Raw genomic sequence first — 18,266 nt, forward strand, 5'->3', positions numbered from 1 at the left:
AAGCAAGCAAAATGTCATAACATGACAAAACTAGCTAGTTCCCTTTACACTCAACTGAGCTGTGGAAACAAGTGGCATGTCCTAACGCAACAAAGCTAGCTTGCCCGTTATTATTAAAGGAGATACCTATACAGGAAGTAAGCCGCACGTTGTAATGCAACAAAACTAGCTAGGTACCATTATGATCAACTAAGGTGTGGAAGCAATTGCCATGCCGTAACGCCACAAAACTAGCTTACTTCCGTTATTAACAGAGCTATCTACACTGGAAACATGCAGCATGTCGTAACACGACAACTAGTTATCTCCTATTTTAAACAGTGAAGCTATCTACACTGAAAAACCTTAGCTAGCTTTTAATCAACTAAGCTATTGAAGCAAGCAGCAGGTCATAACATGACAATATAAGCTAGTTCCAGTTTAATCAATGAAGCTATCTGCACTGGAAGCAAGCGGCACATCGTAACAAGCCAAAACTAGCTCCCTTTTCATCAATGAAGGTACCTATATTTGAAGCATGCTGCACACCGTAATGTGAAAAAAAAAACAGCTAGCTCCTATTGTCAATGGAGTTACCTATGCTGGAAGCAAACGACAAGCTGTAACACAGCAAAACTAGTTAGCTTATTTAAGTATAACGGAAGCTATCTACACTTGAAGCATGCGGCAGTCACAACACGACAAAACTAGCTAGCTACACTGGAAGCATATGGCACATGCTAACGTGACAAAATGAGCTAGTTCCCGTTAAAATCAACAAAGCTATCTACACTGTAAGCAACTGTAGCGATGTGGACAGCTTGATCATAATGGCAGCTATCTGGGTTTGCTGCGTAGCAATGCGCTGCTTGATTCCAGTGTAGATTGCGACATTCAGCAGATGTATTTACAATGATTTTGATTTAATTGTATGAGAACGCGGTGCTTTCCAGTTGATGATGTTTCGGTTACGTACATGTGCTTTCTGGGAAATCACTCTCAAATATTTGACGGCTTATGCTTGTCAGCAGTAATTATTATATTTTAATATTTAGTGATCAGTTTGGTAAAGAAAGAACCTCCTGAGTTTTGGTGCCTTTTGGTTTAAATTGTCCAGTGTGATTATTGTGACATTCACACGCACACACTGTATGCACACATCAGGTATAGACAAAATGTTGTCTTTATGCTTTGACATGTTCAGGAAATGCTCCATGTTGGTGTAATTTTGTGATGTTTGGCAGAGATCAGTTTCATTTGAAAATAAGTTCTAGTAAAAGGTTTCATTGCAGTGCTCACAGTGAACGATGCCTGTATTTCAGTCAGTGTGGTGGTGACGTCAATCAGTGTGATCATTACCTATCTTCAACAGGCCTGCTAATAGCTTAGAACATTAGAAAAGCTATATTTAAATTCAAATGGAATTTATTGTTGCTTTATTTTTATTAGCCTATTTAAATATATTTTTGGTTGGTCTCTCCCTGGAAAGGTCTAACAATATGAACTCTCAGGTTAACTTTATTGGCCTAGAAAATATTCTCATTGTGTTAGAAACCAGAATAATGTGAGAGAGTTTATTTTCAGTTTCATGTTTTTGAAGTAAAATGCATTTGTATATGTTGATATTAAAGAGAAGTTGATGCACTAATTACTTTCACGTGATGTCTCATTTGCTCAAGCTGTTAATTAAAGATGAGGTACCTTTGTAGGGCGGGGTTTTTAAAAGAGGGGCTAATTCAGTGGCTTAAGATGGGTGCACACTGTAGATTTTTACAGTCATTTACGATTGTTGCTTGTCAGACTGGACGATATAATCCTAGTAGGATCTTGAGGAAAAGCCATGGCACATTGGGCAACGTTTTGTCAGACTGTACGATACACATCATAGCCAAGACTGATCACATCGGCTATCGTTGAACATATTACACTATGCGATCAAAAACAGACAATTTTGTCCTGTGACATGAGAAGTCTTTTACGATGACCGAAATTTGTCTCGAACTGCAAAATCGAAATTTGTCTCGGACAGCAGTGTGAACCCGGCTGAAGTTTGGCAGAAGCTCCAGAACAGACTACATCACTTACAGAACCTTTAAAGGAATATTCCAGATGAAATACAAATTAAACTCAATCCATAGCATTTGTGGCATAATGTTAAAGATTAAAATTGACTTTCGACATGCCCCTCCTTTTTTCTTTCAATGACAGTTAATGTGGCCAATCCATAAATGTTAAAATACTCACTGTTTACATGATATTAGTGTGAAAAAAAATCTATCTGTGTAAAGTTTTACAACTTCATTGCCATGACAACGTAATGCTGTAAACCCTAAAACGACTGTAAAAACGATAATTTAAATGACTTTACAGCTCAAATAATACATGAGTTTTAACAGAAGAATGTATGTAATTACAAGCGTCACATTTCTGCCTTTAAACCCTCCAAAAATTGGCCCCCATTCACTTCCAATGTAAGTGCCTCACGTTAATCTTGATTTTTTGCTTTTTTTTTGGAGAAAAGGAGGGTCGAGTCGAAATCAACATTGTCATAAATTCTGTCGATTGAACTTAACTTGAATTAAGTCATGGAATTATTGTTTGCACAATTCAATAAAAAAAATTACCATGTTTCTGTCAAATCTCTTTAGCTTATGTTTGTAAAGTTAAGAAACGGACCACAGTTTTTTTTACAGGAACCACATGCAATCTTTCATTCTCAATGTAAGTCCACCTGCTTCTTAATTTTCTCCAGGCACGTGCACACATAGACATCAAAGTAGGCTTGAGCACCTGCCCTTTTTCTTCCTCGAGAAAAAGTACCCTTTTTTCTGGGGTGCTTTTTAAAAAAAAAATCTTTTTATTATTATAAATGAATATATATATATATATTCCTGTTTGCGCACAGCTTCCCTATCAAACAAATATATTTATTGAATAAAAAAATCAAAATATCAGGTCGGAAGATGAGACTTTGTCGAGTTCCGATGGCCTCCCTCCGTGTCTCCGTGCAGCAGTGCAGCACACATCGGCACATCAGACATATAGACGGGCAGGCGGCAGCCCCTCCCAGCTGCTATCCCAGTTGTGTTTTTCTTGGCTTGTGTGGAGGTGAGTGGTGATGAACAAAAGACTACCAGTATGCTACCAGTGCCTCGACTTTACAGCTAATTAGCCAAAAGACAAATATAGTTAACTTGTGTCTTGCTAACATGCATGACTCATGAGCCACTAGCTAATGTAATAAGTCAGCTAAAGTTTAGCTAAGGCAATATATCATGGCCATACAGCTAATGTACTGTAATTAATGGAGACACTACAGGTGAATACAGTAAAATTTGTGTCTAATAATGTCATCACAATCACCACATTGATATGCAAATTAGGTGTTCACTAATTAAAATGCGCTAATTTGCATACATTTGACAAGGCACTGCAGGTGAATAGGATAAACAAAATAACTAAAGCATATCACCACAGATCTTCCCCAGTTAATGACTTACATCAAGAGTCTTTTCCCCTGAAATGTTTAAATATGCAGATTAGCTTTTTGGTTAATTTAGAAGAAATCTACAGATGCAAACAGACGGAGGGTAGTAGGCTTAAAACAAACACCATCTAAATGTGTATTTTGGAAATTTTCTTTCCATTAGAGATAGCAAAATAGACCAAAATCTCAAAATTGAATGAAAAAAGTGTCCTGCCTTAAACAGTAACTTCATAATTTTGATCGTAGGCTCCTCATCTAATAACTATCCATTCTGTTAGTTTGTTGTATGCTGATAGATCTTTACATGATACAGACAGCCCTCCCTCAAATGTGAAACTATGTCCTCGTCACCATCAGTTATTGTGTGTGTGTATGCGTGTGGCACTTGTAATTATAATAGCAATAATAATAATGTATTTGATCAATACATTAATTAATTATCACACATTATACATATACAGTGAAATTATTTTTTTACACATATCCCAGCAAAGCTGGGGTCAGAGTGCAGGGTCAGCCATGATACAGCACCCCTGGAACAAATAGGGTCAAGGGCCTTGCTCAAGGGCCCAACAGTGGCATCTTGGTGATGCTAGGGCTTGAACCCCCAACCTTCTGAGCAGTAACCACTGAGCCACCACTGCCCCTGATGTATTCAGGCAATTCAGTATTCTGTTGCTTGGCTGCACAATGCCCAAAAAAAAAAAAAAAAAAAGAAAGGATACAGAAAAGGAGTTTCCACTTGAGCCCCTGCCCCCAAAATGTCTGTGCACGTCCCTGATTTTCTCCAATTGCTCCATTCTTGTCCTTTAATTAAGTGCCACATTTTCACATTCCCTTCAGTTCCTCCTCCTCTTTGCTTAACAGCTGTGCCAATTATGCAACTATATTTGAGTGTCTGGGGTGGGATACTCCCAGGTAGCCATCAGCACTCAGACCGGCCATTTAGAAACAGAAATAGTACAGTTTGAAAGCTGCCGCTCCTTGTGTATTCCGTTTCCCTGTAGGCTCATGTACTGAATGAGCCAAATTGTTTCCACCAGATACTATTTAGCCAGAGACAGAGAACTTTAAAAATGAATGGGAGAAATTGGAATACCCAAGATGGCGCAAAAACTGTGAAATTATTATTTTTTTTTAGTGTGATCTGAGCTTTATGATACCATTGTTATCAGATTTTACTGCTTATTTGAAATATGTTATTTCATCTTAATCTTGACCAATCGTTTCTGAGATTTTACTGTTTTCTCATTCAAGTAGATAGGAGCTGTACTTTTATGTCGCTTGTATCCATAAGATGGCAGCCGAGTAGACTGATTTGCCTTGAAAGAGCCTATGTTTCCACTCTAGACCTGCCTGGGATCTCTCTGTTTTAAGAGACATCTTAACGTTGCTAGTTGCACAATGTAATATGAAATGAGTAGATGACGGAATGGAATTCGATCACACTTAAAATTGTATATGAAACAGAAAACAATACACAATGATAAATGTTTCACACAGCATTATGCTGCATTGTTGTCACATGACCTTAGCATGTTGCATGTTTAATTCAACAGGTGGCATCCAGTTATCATTTTGGTAATAAATCTATTTTGCATTTTTAATCCAATTTTGTGTGAAAATGTCTGATCAGATCAGTCGGATCAAATAATAAGTCACAAGTTTTATCCAAATGCACAAATATGTTCCTGTTTTGAGAAGAACATTGGTAATTATGCAGCTGAAATAGTTAATGATACCTAAAATTAACCATTTTACCTAATGTTTGTGTGTAGTAGAGTATTGTGTTGTTAGCTTAGCAAAATGCTAATGTCAACTCTACTGGATTCAAATTTTGGGAAATGCCCACCCTTCAGTTGAAATGGGGGATTCTGATTGGTTGTGCCACTCTGTCTCTGACGAATCATATTTTTTTGTTTTTAAATACACATTTATTCATTTATTTATTCGATTTTATTGTGCAAATTAAGCTGCAACTCAATCCAGTTCTGGAGCATCAAATTAGCTGCTTCAAACGTGCTTTATATTTATATCTTTAATATTTTATACATTAAACATTAATTAATACTGCATTATACAGGCAGTTTTTTTTTCTTCTTATTACATCATACAAAACTTCTGCGAAACCCTTATAAATTGCTTATGTTCCTGGTTTTGTAAGTCGTTTCAGATAAAAGCGTCTGTTAAATGAATTGTAAATGAGAATGAAACCCAGTAAATGCATTTTTATTAAAAAGCAAAATAACGGACACCATGCAAGAAGCAGACGTGTGAGCAATGAGCTCTGCACACTTTGCTAAATTTTTTATTATTTTCATGTTATAATCTGTTGAAATTTGATACACCCAGTTACTCATTTGCTCTTTGTGGCAAAACATGGCAAAGAAGTCAAAATCCTCGGGCTCTGGAGACATTAAAAGACACTTACATTTTCAGGATGAAAGCCCCGACAGGCCTACAGACCGGGGACTCAATTTGGATGGCGTGGCAGGAGAAGTGATCCAGCGTCAGTTGTCCAACATGTCGGTGATGTTGACGAAGGTTCTTGCTGACTTGGAGGATCTCGCTGTAATACGTCGATCAATTACGGCGATGGAAATAAAATTCTCTGAGTTAGTTACAAGAGTGACTGATGTTGAGAGACGAATCGATTGTCTGGAATCTTCGGAGAGGGAAATAACCGTTAATCCGCCCGCGACCAAAGTTGATTTGGAACATCTCCTTGAAAAGCTTGAAGATCTTGAGAATAGAAGCCGCAGGAATAATGTTCGAATTGTTGGAATTCCTGAGCATGAGGAGGACAGAGATATGGTGAAATTCCTAGACGAGCTTTTCCCGAGTCTGTTCGACATAACAGGCCACAAGCTGGAAATCGAGCGAGCTCACAGAGTCCCAGCTCACAGATTTGCTGAGGGAGATAAGCCCCGACCGATTCTGGCCAGATTTCTGAGATCATCCGATAAAGATCTTGTGTTGCGCCACGCGAGGAGCAAAGGGAAGCTTTCTTGGAAGAACCATAATATTTTCTTGTTCCCAGACTTTGCGAGTTCGACAAGAGAACCTACTAGATCTATGCCTTGTCTCCACAGAATTATTAATTCCTTTTCTAAGTTCTCAGGATACAAAGTTAATTGGTCTAAATCCAAAGCTTTGGCTCTGACAGCGTACTGTCCAGTAACGGCTTTCCAGCCGGGCGCCTTCCAATGACCCAAACAGGGCATTAAGTATTTGGGATTTTATTCCCAGCAAATTTGTCTGATTTAGTTAGTGTTAATTTTGACCTTTAATTTTCGAGCGATGTGGGCAGGTGGCATCATTATATTTATCGATGATTGGGAAGGTTAATGTTATTAAAATGAATTGTATTCCAAAATTTAACTACCTGCTACAATCTCTCCCTGTAGATGTCCCCCTCTCTTATTTCAAGCAATTTGATAGCATAGCGAAGTCCTTCATTTGGAACGGTAAACGACCAGATTGCATTTTAATAAGTTACATAGGCCGACTGACAAAGGAGGGCTAGGCCTACCCAAGATTTTGTTTTATTACTATGCGTTCAGTCTCAGACATTTGGCTCATTGGTCACTTCCACCTGAGAGAGCCCCTCCCTGGTTTGTTATAGAACAGGCAGTTCTTGCCCCTATTTCGCCATTACAAAGCATCTCTATCAAACTAATCGGAAAAGTTAAGTTACACCCCATTATTTCACATTTACACTCGGTATGGACTAAAGTGTCCAGGCTGTTTAAAATGGACACTTATTTAAATGTTGCCTCGAGCATATGGCAGAACCCAAGATTATGTATTGGCAAGTCCCCTTTCTGCTGGCCAGAGTGGATTGTGAGGGGGGTTGCTACACTCGGTGACCTATATGAAAGTGGAGTGTTGAGATCATTTGAAAACTTGGTCCAACATTTTGGGATCCCCAGACCTCAGTTTCATAGGTATTTACAATTGCTCCATCTGCTTTGTACTATTTTTGGGAGTAGCACACACCCCCCTAAGGAGGCAGATGCTTTGGGAGAGGTGATTGCGGCTTTGGAAAAGGTCATGAGGCATCATTGTACTACTCCCTGGTAATTCAGAGTATGGAGGATGGAGCTTTAATATCTATTAAAACCAGACTTTGCATTTTGGACGATGGGGAAGTTGTAAATTCGGGGGACAAATATATAAAAAATTGGGTTCAGACTGGCGTGATGATTGGCAGACAAATTATTTTAAGGGGATGGAAGTCAGACGGAGCGCCACCATTTCCGGAGTGGTGTGCGGAGATGGGGAGGGTGGCGGCTTATGAGAAGATGATAGATGGAAGGCTGGGGCTGGAGGACTTATTTTTCAGGAAGTGGGGTAGGTATTTGGCAGTTTTGGAGGACTCTAGGGGAAGAGATGAGGAGGGAGATGTTTAGTTTAATTATGCATGTTTATTATATATTTTATTTTTTATTTATTTTTATTTATTTTTATTTTATTTTATTGTTTGTGTGTTTTATTTTATGTGACCACAGGGGTGTTCTATGGGGTAGGGTGGGGTTGGTGTTTGGGGAGGGATGTTAATGAGGGTTAAAAGTTAAATGTTGATTCGGTGTGTATATGTTGTGTTTTTCTCTGTTGTGTTTTTTCTTTGAATCAATAAAAACATTTAATAAAAAATAAAAATAACACTTTGATTTCTCTCTGGTGTGTATTTCTCTTTGATTTTTATCACTAACAGCCCTTTCTCTCTCCTTTGTGGTGTGCTGTACTTTGATTAAAAATAAAAATCACAATCTAGAGGGGTTATTTATATGGTAGGGGCTGTGGGGTGGAGATGAAGGATTTGATATTGTGTTTCAGGTGTTTGTAAGCCCATTGGTTCTCTGATGGCATCTACTGCCAAAAAGAGAAAGAAGGGATTTCCTTGGCCATAGGGCAATGCAATATATACTAATGTTGCCTGCAAAGACACTATTCTCCCTCCAATCTTACCACTGGTTCTGCTTCAGCTCAAAGGTGAGACCCCCATATTCTCTTTTCTGGCTTTCCTTCTGCATTACTCTCTTGTTCTGGCTTTATCCTTTAGGATTAGCACATGGTGTTTGTCTCCATGCATCTTGACCAGCTGCATTGTAGCTTGTAAACAAAAAATTGATTTTGGCAGATGATTGATTTTAATGGATTTTCAGATTTTAACTGAAATTTGCTTTTGTGCGTATCTGGGTGGTTTTTTATTGTTGTCTTTGTAAGCATGTTGTGCATCATTTGTGAGAACTGTCTGTACATCATAGAACATTTTGATCCTTTTAGGAAATCAAGTATCTGGCTTTACAATGTTCTCTGACAAATTTAATTTGTCATGAGACATTAATTCCATGTCCTTAATAGGAATAGAACATTGTTACTAGAAAATCACTATTGTAGAGCTATTTTGGGGTACACACTTGGCATTTAAAAGATAATGTGTTGATCTGAATTATGGAAACTTGATCCTTTTCGGCTTTTAGGTTTGGATGGTGATATGCCAATGTTTATCTTGGTGTCAAGGCAAATCTTGAAAGAAATATTACGCTTTGGCTGGTATGTCTACAATGGCACACAGGGATCTCTTTAGTCCTTTGTACATAAATATGCTATGGCTTAAATTTGGAGTGTGTGCCAAAAACATTAAATGAAAAACCCATAACCACATATTTACTCACATTATCACAATGATCTTTGTAGACAAAACTTTAAACCTGGCATTGCAGAGGGCATTCTGAAAGTATAAGAATAGATTGGAAAATAGATTGTTATGCAATTATTGTTTTCCATCCTTCTATATAGTGGATTTTGATCAAATTTTGATTTGAAAAAATCAATATAATACTTTTATTGATCAGGAGGGAAATTCATGATATTCATAATGAATTCATCTTAATGTAATGTAAATATAGATTTACAATGTAAAAATGTTGTGTCAAGTAACCTTAAATTTGCTTCATGTAACATCTAAATTAAGACATAATCTAAATTAAGTCAAAATATTATTTAATATGACTGAATTAATTGGACTACCTTTGATTACACAAAATAAAATCATTTTAAGTGTTAGATTTTTTTGATAGAAATAGCTCCTTACAGTAACAACTGCCCATTTCACCCTTTACAGAGATCATTCAGAACATACATTGTTTTATGTTTTTATTATTATTATTTAGTAATCTATTTTGTTCTCCAAAGATATATCGCAAAACAATTTGTGAGTATTTATTTTCTTACCTGAATGTCTTTAAATTATTAAACATCATGTTTGCATGTAAAACTTTTCCAATTTGTCATCATGACTCAACTATGAGATCACCCAGAAACAGACTAAACACAAAAATAGCAGTCCATTATGATGAATTTTGACCTGAACACTCCAATGCCTTTTAGAACATAAAGTAATGACATTCAGCCAGTTACATGATTACATGTTGTTTAACAGTTGGTTTTCACCCATTAAAGACTTACAATTCAAAATTATACAGGGACCGCCTCCTTGGAATTATGTCAAGTTATATACTATATATATATATATATATATATATATATATATATATATATATATATATATATATATATATATATATATACAGTTGAAGTCAGAAGTTTACATACACTTAGGTTGAAGTCATTAAAACAATTTTTTTACCACTCCACAGATTTCATATTAGCAAACTATCGTTTGGCAAGTTGTTTAGGACATCTACTTTGTGCATGACACAAGTAATTTTTCCAACAATTGTTTACGGACAGACTGTTTCACTTTTAATTTACTATATCACAATTCCAGTGGGTCAGAAGTTTACATACATTAAGTTAATTGTGCCTTTAAGCAGCTTGGAAAATTCCAGAAAAATGATGTCAAGCCTTTAGACAATTAGCTAATTAGCTTCTGATAGGAGGTGTACTGAATTGGAGGTGTACCTTTGGGTGTATTTTAAGGCTTACCTTCAAACTCAGTGCCTCTTTGCTTGACATCATGGGAAAATCAAAAGAAATCAGCCAAGACCACAGAAAAAAAAATTGTAGACCTCCACAAGTCTGGTTCATCCTTAGGAGCAATTTCCAAATGCCTGAAGGTACCACGTTCATCTGTACAAACAATAGTACGCAAGTATAAACACAATGCGACCACGCAGCCATCATACCGCTCAGGAAGTAGACGCATTCTGTCTCCTAGAGATGAACGTAGTTTGGTTTGAAAAGTGCAAATCAATCCCAGAACAATAGTAAAGGACCTTGTGAAGATGCTGGAGGAAACAGGTAGACAAGTATCTATATCCACAGTAAAACGAGTCTTATATTGACATAACCTTAAAGGCTGCTCAGCAAGGAAGAAGCCACTGCTCCAAAACTGCCATAAAAAAGCCAGACTACAGTTTGCAAGTGCACATGGGGACAAAGATCTTACTTTTTTCTTTAGAGAAATTTTCTCTAGTCTGATGAAACAAAAATTGAACTGTTTGGCCATAATGATCATCGTTATGTTTGGAGGAGAAAGGGTGAGGCTTGCAAGCCGAAGAACACCATCCCAACCGTGAAGCATGAGGATGGCAGCATCATGTTGTGGGGGTGCTTTGCTGCAGGATGGACTGGTGCACTTCACAAAATAGATAGCATCATGATGAAGGAAAATGATGTGGATATATTGAAGCAACATCTCAAGACATCAGCCATGAAATTAAAGCTCGGTCACAAATGGGTCTTCCAAATGGATAATGACCACAAGCATTCCTCCAAAGTTGTGGTAAAATACCTTAATGACAACAAAGTCAAGGTATTGGAGTGGCCATCACAAAGCCCTGACCTCAATACGATAGAAAATTTGTGGGCAGAACTGAAAAAGCATGTGCGAGCAAGGAGGCCTACAAACCTGACTCAGTTACACCAGTTCTGTCTGGAGGAATGGGACAAAATTTCAGCAACTTATTGTGAGAAGCTTGTGGAAGGCTACCCAAAAAGTTTGACCCAAGTTAAACAATTTAAAGGCAATGCTACCAAATACTAACAAAGTGTATGTAAACTTCTGACCTACTGGGAATGTGATGAAAGAAATAAAATCTGAAATAAATTGTTCTCTCTACTATTATTCTGACATTTCACATTCTTAAAATAAAGTAATGATCCTAACTGACCTAAGAGAGGAAATGTTTTCTATGATTAAATGTCAGGAATTGTGTATGTAAACTTCTGACTTCAACTATATACAGTTGTGTTCAAAAGTTTACATACCCTGGCAGAAATTGTGAAATTTTGGCATTGATTTTAAAAATATGACTGATCATACAAAAAACTGTCTTTTATTTAAAGATAGTTATCATATGAAGCCATTTATTTCACATAGTTGTTTGGCTCGTTATTAAACCATAATCATAACAGAAAGCACCCAAATGGCCCTGATCAAAAGTTTACATACCCTTGAATGTTTGGCCTTGTTACAGACACATAAGGTGACACACACAGGTTTAAATGGCAATTAAAGTTTAATTTCCCACACCTGTGGCTTTTTAAATTGCAATTAGTGTCTGTGTATAAATAATCAATGAGTTTGTTAGCTCTCACGTGAATGCACTGAGCAGGCTAGATACTGAGCCATGGGGAGCAGAAAAGAACTGTCAAAAGACCTGTATAACAAGGTAATAGAACCTTATAAAGATGGAAAAGGATATAAAAAGATATTCCAAAGTGGAAAATTCGGGGATCTCTTGATACCAAGCCAAGGTCAGGTAGACCAAGAAAGATTTCAGCCACAGCTGCCAGAAGAATTGTTCGGGATACAAAGAAAAACCCACAGGTAACCTCAGGAGAAATACAGTCTGCTCTGGAAAAAGATGGTGTGGTTGTTTCAAGGAGCACAATATGACGATACTTGAACAATAATGAGCTGCATGGTCGAGTTGCCAGAAAGAAGCCTTTACTGCGCCAATGCCACAAAAAAGCCCGGTTACAATATGCCCGACAACACCTTGACATGCCTCACAGCTTCTGGCACACTGTAATTTGGAGTGACGAGACCAAAATAGAGCTTTATGGTCACAACCATAAGCGCTATGTTTGGAGAGGGATCAACAAGGCCTAAAGTGAAAAGAATACCATCCCCACTGTGTAGCATGGTGGTGGCTCACTGATGTTTTGGGGGTGTGTGAGCTCTAAAGGCATGGGAAATCTTGTGAAAATTGATGGCAAGATGAATGCAGCATGTTACCAGAAAATACTGGCAGACAATTTGCATTCTTCTGCACGAAAGCTGCGCATGGGACACTCTTGGACTTTCCAGCATGACAATGACCCTAAGCACAAGGCCAAGTTGACCCTCCAGTGATTACAGCAGAAAAAGGTGAAGGTTCTGGAGTGGCCATCACAGTCTCCTGACCTTAATATCATCGAGCCACTCTGGGGAGATCTCAGACGTGTGGTTCATGCAAGACGACCAAAGACTTTGCATGACCTGGAGGCATTTTGCCAAGACGAATGGGCAGCTATACCACCTGTAGGAATTTGGGGCCTCATAGACAACTATTACAAAAGACTGCACGCTGTCATTGATGCTAAAGGGGGCAATGCACAGTATTAAGAACTAAGGGTATACAGACTTTTGAACAGAGGTAATTTAATTTTTTTCTTTGTTGCCATGTTTTGTTTTATGATTGTGCCATTCTGTTATAACCTACAGTTGAATATGAATCCCATAAGAAATAAGGGTGCTTTCACACTGGCAGTTTTGTTTGAAACACAGCACGGTTCGCATGAAAAATTGGCAATGTGAAAGCTGTCATGTGGACAGGGGAGCGTATCGCGGTACCGAACCCGAGACTACCTGTAGGAGGTGGTCTGAGTTCGATTGCAATGGAACTGTAGCGTGATTTGCGTGAATGTGAAAGCAACTCGGATTCGGGTGCGCACTCGTTCAGGAAGTAAAGTAACCTGCGCATGCGTTTTAGCCGATGACGATATCTATCTATCTATCTATACACCTTATAAATACTGTATATAAATACTATTATAGGTTATAAATATAGGGTATAATAGGAGATGACAGTGGCGATAACTTCACCTTGGACACGAGCGTAAGCGTGCAGTGTAAACAAAGATGCAAATTAATTCCTTGCAATCAGCTGTCTCCTCAAAAAAACGCCATTTGCGAGCAGCAGCAAGCCGCATTCCCCTGGACATCTGATGAGTTACACCATGAAGCGCACATATACGCAGTTGTCGTTCACTCTGCTGTGCATAATGGCACCAAAATAACAAAAAAACTAAAAGTATGATGAGTCGCGTTGTGTTCTCCATGCATGTTTGTGATGACGTAAGATGAACGCAAATGTATCGGGGTTCGATAGAATCAAGTGAGTGTGAAACCAGACCAAAGCTGCGGGGGGCACCGGGAACAATCGCACTCGGAATCGGACCGCAGCAAACAAAGCCCCCTAAAAGAAATGTGTTTTGCCTGCTCATTCATGTTTTCTTTAAAAATGGTACATATATTACCAATTCTCCAAGGGTATGCAAACTTTTGAGCACAACTGTATATACTGTGAATATATATAGCCTACAATATATACACAGTACTGTGCAAAAGTTTTAGGCACTTGTGAAAAATGTTGCAAAGTGGGTCTTTAAAAATAATGCCATAAATAGTTTCATTTATCAAGTAACATCATACAAAGTCCAGTAAACATAAAAAGAAAAAAAAAAAAAAAAGCTAAATCAATATTTAGTGTGACCACCTTCAAAATAGTACCAATTCTCCTAGGTACACCTGGTTCTTGGTTGTTGGCAGATAAGATGTTCCAAGCTTTTTGGAAAACATGCCACAGTTCTTCTATGTATTTAGGCTGTCTCCACTGCAACTGTCTCTTCATGTAATCCAGGACTGACTCAACGATATTGAGTTGAGATGTTCTATTTGCAAAGGGAATGTTGAAATCTAAAATGTATATTTCCTACTGATACACTAAAAGCAGAATATATAAATTAACCATCTTAAGACAAATGTTTTTGTGAAAAATATAATGTGCCTAAGACTTTTGCACAGTACTGTAGATGATATGAATGCCATTGCTGGCAGTTTTGATGTTTTGATGAACTTTACTAACTTTTTTAACTACTTTTATTAATACACCATTTAAGCATAAAAACTGACAGCTCTTTGTCTAATTGAGATTTTGTATGCACATGCATAATATCACATTACTATTCAGTCATATAAGTACAGTGTTTATGTTTTATTGTGTATTTTATTTCACAGGTGTTACAAGCAAAATACAGTCAAGATGTCAGAGTGAGTAAATCTTTGGATTTATTAAGATTATCATTTTATCATCTCTAAATGGAACTGGATGTTGTGTGGATGTGTATTTATGTGTATATTGTTTAGAATGAGTTCTGTTTAGAAAAATATAACTCTATGCGAGTTGAATGAAACTGTATTTTCATGGTCAATCTCAACATTTCAAAACACCCAGGAAAAAGATGTCATCCAGTCGCAAGCATCATCTAAAGGTATGGCTGGGTATTATTATAAAATGTCCCCAAATTGAATCAATCACTTCAAATTGTGAACTGTCAGCTCCAGTGATTAGTTCTATGTGAGCAGTAATAAAACCCAGCCCCTCTGTCTCTCAGAGTTTGATGCTGTCCATCGCTAAAGGTTTACTTGAACAGGAAGAAAAGGACAGAGATGTGGAGAGGAAGAGATACATGGCAGAGACCTGCCCAGCTCTGTCTCTTCCAGGATCCATGCAAGCTTTGCAGGTATCAGACAGTAAATACAGTGGGGGATCACAGAGCTCAAGCCCAGACCTATGCTCGAGCCCCTTTGTTATGGACAACATGCCTGATAAGTTTACCTTAATGCGCTCTGGGACTATATACTGTATTGTGAATTAAAACCAGGTCAGAGCTGTGACACACAGGCTGTGCACATACTTGGGAATTGACATGAGCTGTTGGCTCACAGGACCCGGGACTGAGTCTGGCCTGGGTCATGTTTAGGTCCCATTGCCTCTCTTACCCCTACTTTCCTGTCTACACTCCACTTTTCTCTAAACTAAATGCAAAATGTGGAAATAAATAAATGCACCCATAAAATTTATTGTAAATGGATCTTGAGACTTTGAATGTTTAGATTTTATGGAAAATACTGTAACTACTGAAAACAAAAAGGTTTATTAAGGTTCTACAGGCTATTTGCCACTGCAGGAACTAAAGCCGTTTTAGGTATTTTAACTTCTACTTTTTGTAAATTTCACACATGAGGAACTTAAGAGGGACTTTTTTGCTCCACCTCGGTCTTTGTGTATGCGAATGCATGAGGGAAAATTAGTGGGACTGTATGTGGGGAAAGGGGATAGGACCCTCGGATTGTTTCTGCAACTCCAGAAATATCTTTATGCCAAAAAGATTCTATTTAAAAACAAAGATCTGTTTTGGAACAAAGGGTTCTTAAAGTAATAAATAAATAAATAAATAAAATAATTCACTTAAGAAATATTTTAGCCTATTTTTATTTACTTAAATTATTGAATTGTGTAATTTTGTTTTAACAAAATTAAATTTATAAAACTTAAAAATTTATTTTTTAACCCACAACAACACATCGATATGTTGTTTGTTCAGAAATGCTTTTCTGCATAGAACTGTTGTAACATGTGGTTATTTGGGTTATTGTCATCCACCTGTCAGCTTGGACCAGTCTGGCCATTCTCCTCTGAACCCTGTCATTAACAAGCCGTTGTCATCCACAGAACTGCCGCTGGATGTTTTTTGTTTTTCGCACCGTTCTCTTTACATTCTAGAGACTGTTATGTTTGAGATTAATTTTTTTTTACCCATTCTGATGGTTAATGTGAACAATAACTGAAGCTCCTGAACTGTATCTGCATGCATTTTTTGCATTGCACTTCTGCCACATGATTGGTTGATTAGATAATCGCATGAATAAGTAGGTGTACATGTGTACCTAATAAAGTGGTCAGTGAGTGTAGACCTTTTCATTTTAAGAGTGAGGGGAAAAAATGGAATTGCTGAAATGTTTTTGCATTCCACAACCAATGGAAGTATTTGAATACTTATTGTCACTACTAACGTCTTTAATGTTTTGGATATATAGGACTTGTGTAGGGAACTTCATCACAAAATAGAGGTTACTGACGAAGAGAGATACGATCTGGAAATAAAAGTAAACAAGTGTGCAAAGGAGGTAAGACAGCATCTACATTTTATTACAATGAAAATTGCTTTTCTTTTGGCTTTTGTACTGATGAAATGGACCTCATTTACTGGCTCTAGATTGAGGACATGAATATCAAAGTCATTGACTTGAAGGGAAAATTTAAGAAGCCAGTTTTGAGGAAGGTGCGCATGTCTGCCGATGCTATGCTTCAAGCACTGCTCGGCTCCAAACACAAAGTGTCTCTGGATTTGAGGGCCAACTTGAAACAAGTCAAGAAGGAGGTCAAAGAGGAGGTGAGCTTTACATCTTCAACAGCATCTCAGATACAAACAGCATTTTTGTAATTTCAGCCTGATTGCACTGTAAATTCAACAGTAGGTCAAAATTTCTTCAGCTGAAAACGCTCTGTGCTTACCAAAATTCGATTCACTGCCCCCATTGGCCAAAGCTGGAAGTGTTGTTTGAATGGGCACGTGTGAGCTCCAGTTTCTGGGTGAAATGTCCACAGAGTCAAAAGCAAGTTGTATTTTTAGTGGTAAATGATGTAATATAGTCAATAGGAATGCATATTTTATTAACCCTACACCTTAACTCAAACCCCAAACCTGAACCTAACCATCAGAGGTGTAAAAATGTAATTTTAGAGTGAAAATGCAACCTCCGAATGACGGTCACCATTGTTTATGTGAACACGATTACTTCCTGGTTTTCATGGGACCTAAACCCCTGTTTCTGAGGTTCGTTGCACAACAACCTATCAGTAGCGTCAGAGGAAAAGGTGATCACATATGATTTAATGCAAAAAAGTCTGATGGGGATGGCGGTTGTCAGTAATTTGACAGAATGGGGTCAATTTGAGGGGTACAAGAACATTCGGAAGAAACATGTCGATTTCCTGTGTGATCACCTAATTTCCCTTGAATTTTTTTGTTCTTCGAAATTCTTTTGATGCAAAGACCTCAGAACCTTCCAAATTCTGGAATATGCTGATTTATAACCTGTAATCTATTGTCTCACTGTCATTTACCCTACCAACTAGAACATTTATTTACTCTTTATAGGATAAGGAACTTCGTGATGTTGGTGACTGGCGCAAGAACATTGAGGATAAGTCTGGCATGGATGGCAGGAAGAAGATGTTTGAATCTGAGGCTTGAATTTTATTAGTTTTAAAGTTAATTTGTCTGCTCTGTAATCCACCTTAGAATTAGTCTTTAGCTTGTTTGTGGTTATTACATGGATACACTGTAAACATTTGTGTAATTGAAAGCATAATAAAATAAATTTGGTTGTTCATTTAAATTTTGTATTCTGAGAGATTAACCAGCGTTAATATGTACCACATATAATATCTGTTCAATATCCAAATCAAAATGAGAATGCTTAAGCATATGTACAGCTTTCTTACACAATAAATCATCAAAAATTAATGATGCAAGAGACAAGTCCTGTTTTAATCTTTACAAAGAAGAAAAGAGACCAAATACAAAAGATACTGGCTCTTTTGATGATAATTTGGCCACAATCTTTGGAACAAGTAAGTATTTGTTTACAGCTTATGTTATCCATTTGGTTTATGGCTAAATTCATGCAGACAACATCTATTTTATTATGTCTGAA

General features: G+C 37.5%; 1 protein-coding gene across 1 annotated transcript; it reads left to right on the forward strand.

Moving 5' to 3' along the window:
- The first annotated feature begins 8,376 nt into the window (after positions 1–8,376).
- Positions 8,377–18,085, forward strand: LOC127437281 (troponin I, fast skeletal muscle-like). Its single transcript, XM_051692119.1, has 7 exons — positions 8,377–8,461; positions 14,721–14,753; positions 14,938–14,974; positions 15,098–15,226; positions 16,584–16,673; positions 16,763–16,939; positions 17,708–18,085. The coding sequence occupies exons 2-7, from the start codon at positions 14,746–14,748 to the stop codon at positions 17,801–17,803; spliced, it is 537 nt and encodes a 178-aa protein (XP_051548079.1). The 5' UTR covers positions 8,377–8,461; positions 14,721–14,745; the 3' UTR covers positions 17,804–18,085.
- The last annotated feature ends 181 nt before the right edge of the window (positions 18,086–18,266 follow it).

The sequence above is a fragment of the Myxocyprinus asiaticus genome, chromosome 48 (assembly GCF_019703515.2).
Source record: "Myxocyprinus asiaticus isolate MX2 ecotype Aquarium Trade chromosome 48, UBuf_Myxa_2, whole genome shotgun sequence".
NCBI classification, from domain to species: domain Eukaryota; kingdom Metazoa; phylum Chordata; class Actinopteri; order Cypriniformes; family Catostomidae; genus Myxocyprinus; species Myxocyprinus asiaticus.

Excerpts from the sequence above, each read along its gene's own strand:
- LOC127437281 (XM_051692119.1), top strand. Across the intron at positions 15,227-16,583 it reads GATCCATGCAAGCTTTGCAG|GACTTGTGTAGGGAACTTCA; the intron begins GTATCAGACAGT and ends TTGGATATATAG. Across the intron at positions 16,674-16,762 it reads TAAACAAGTGTGCAAAGGAG|ATTGAGGACATGAATATCAA; the intron begins GTAAGACAGCAT and ends TACTGGCTCTAG.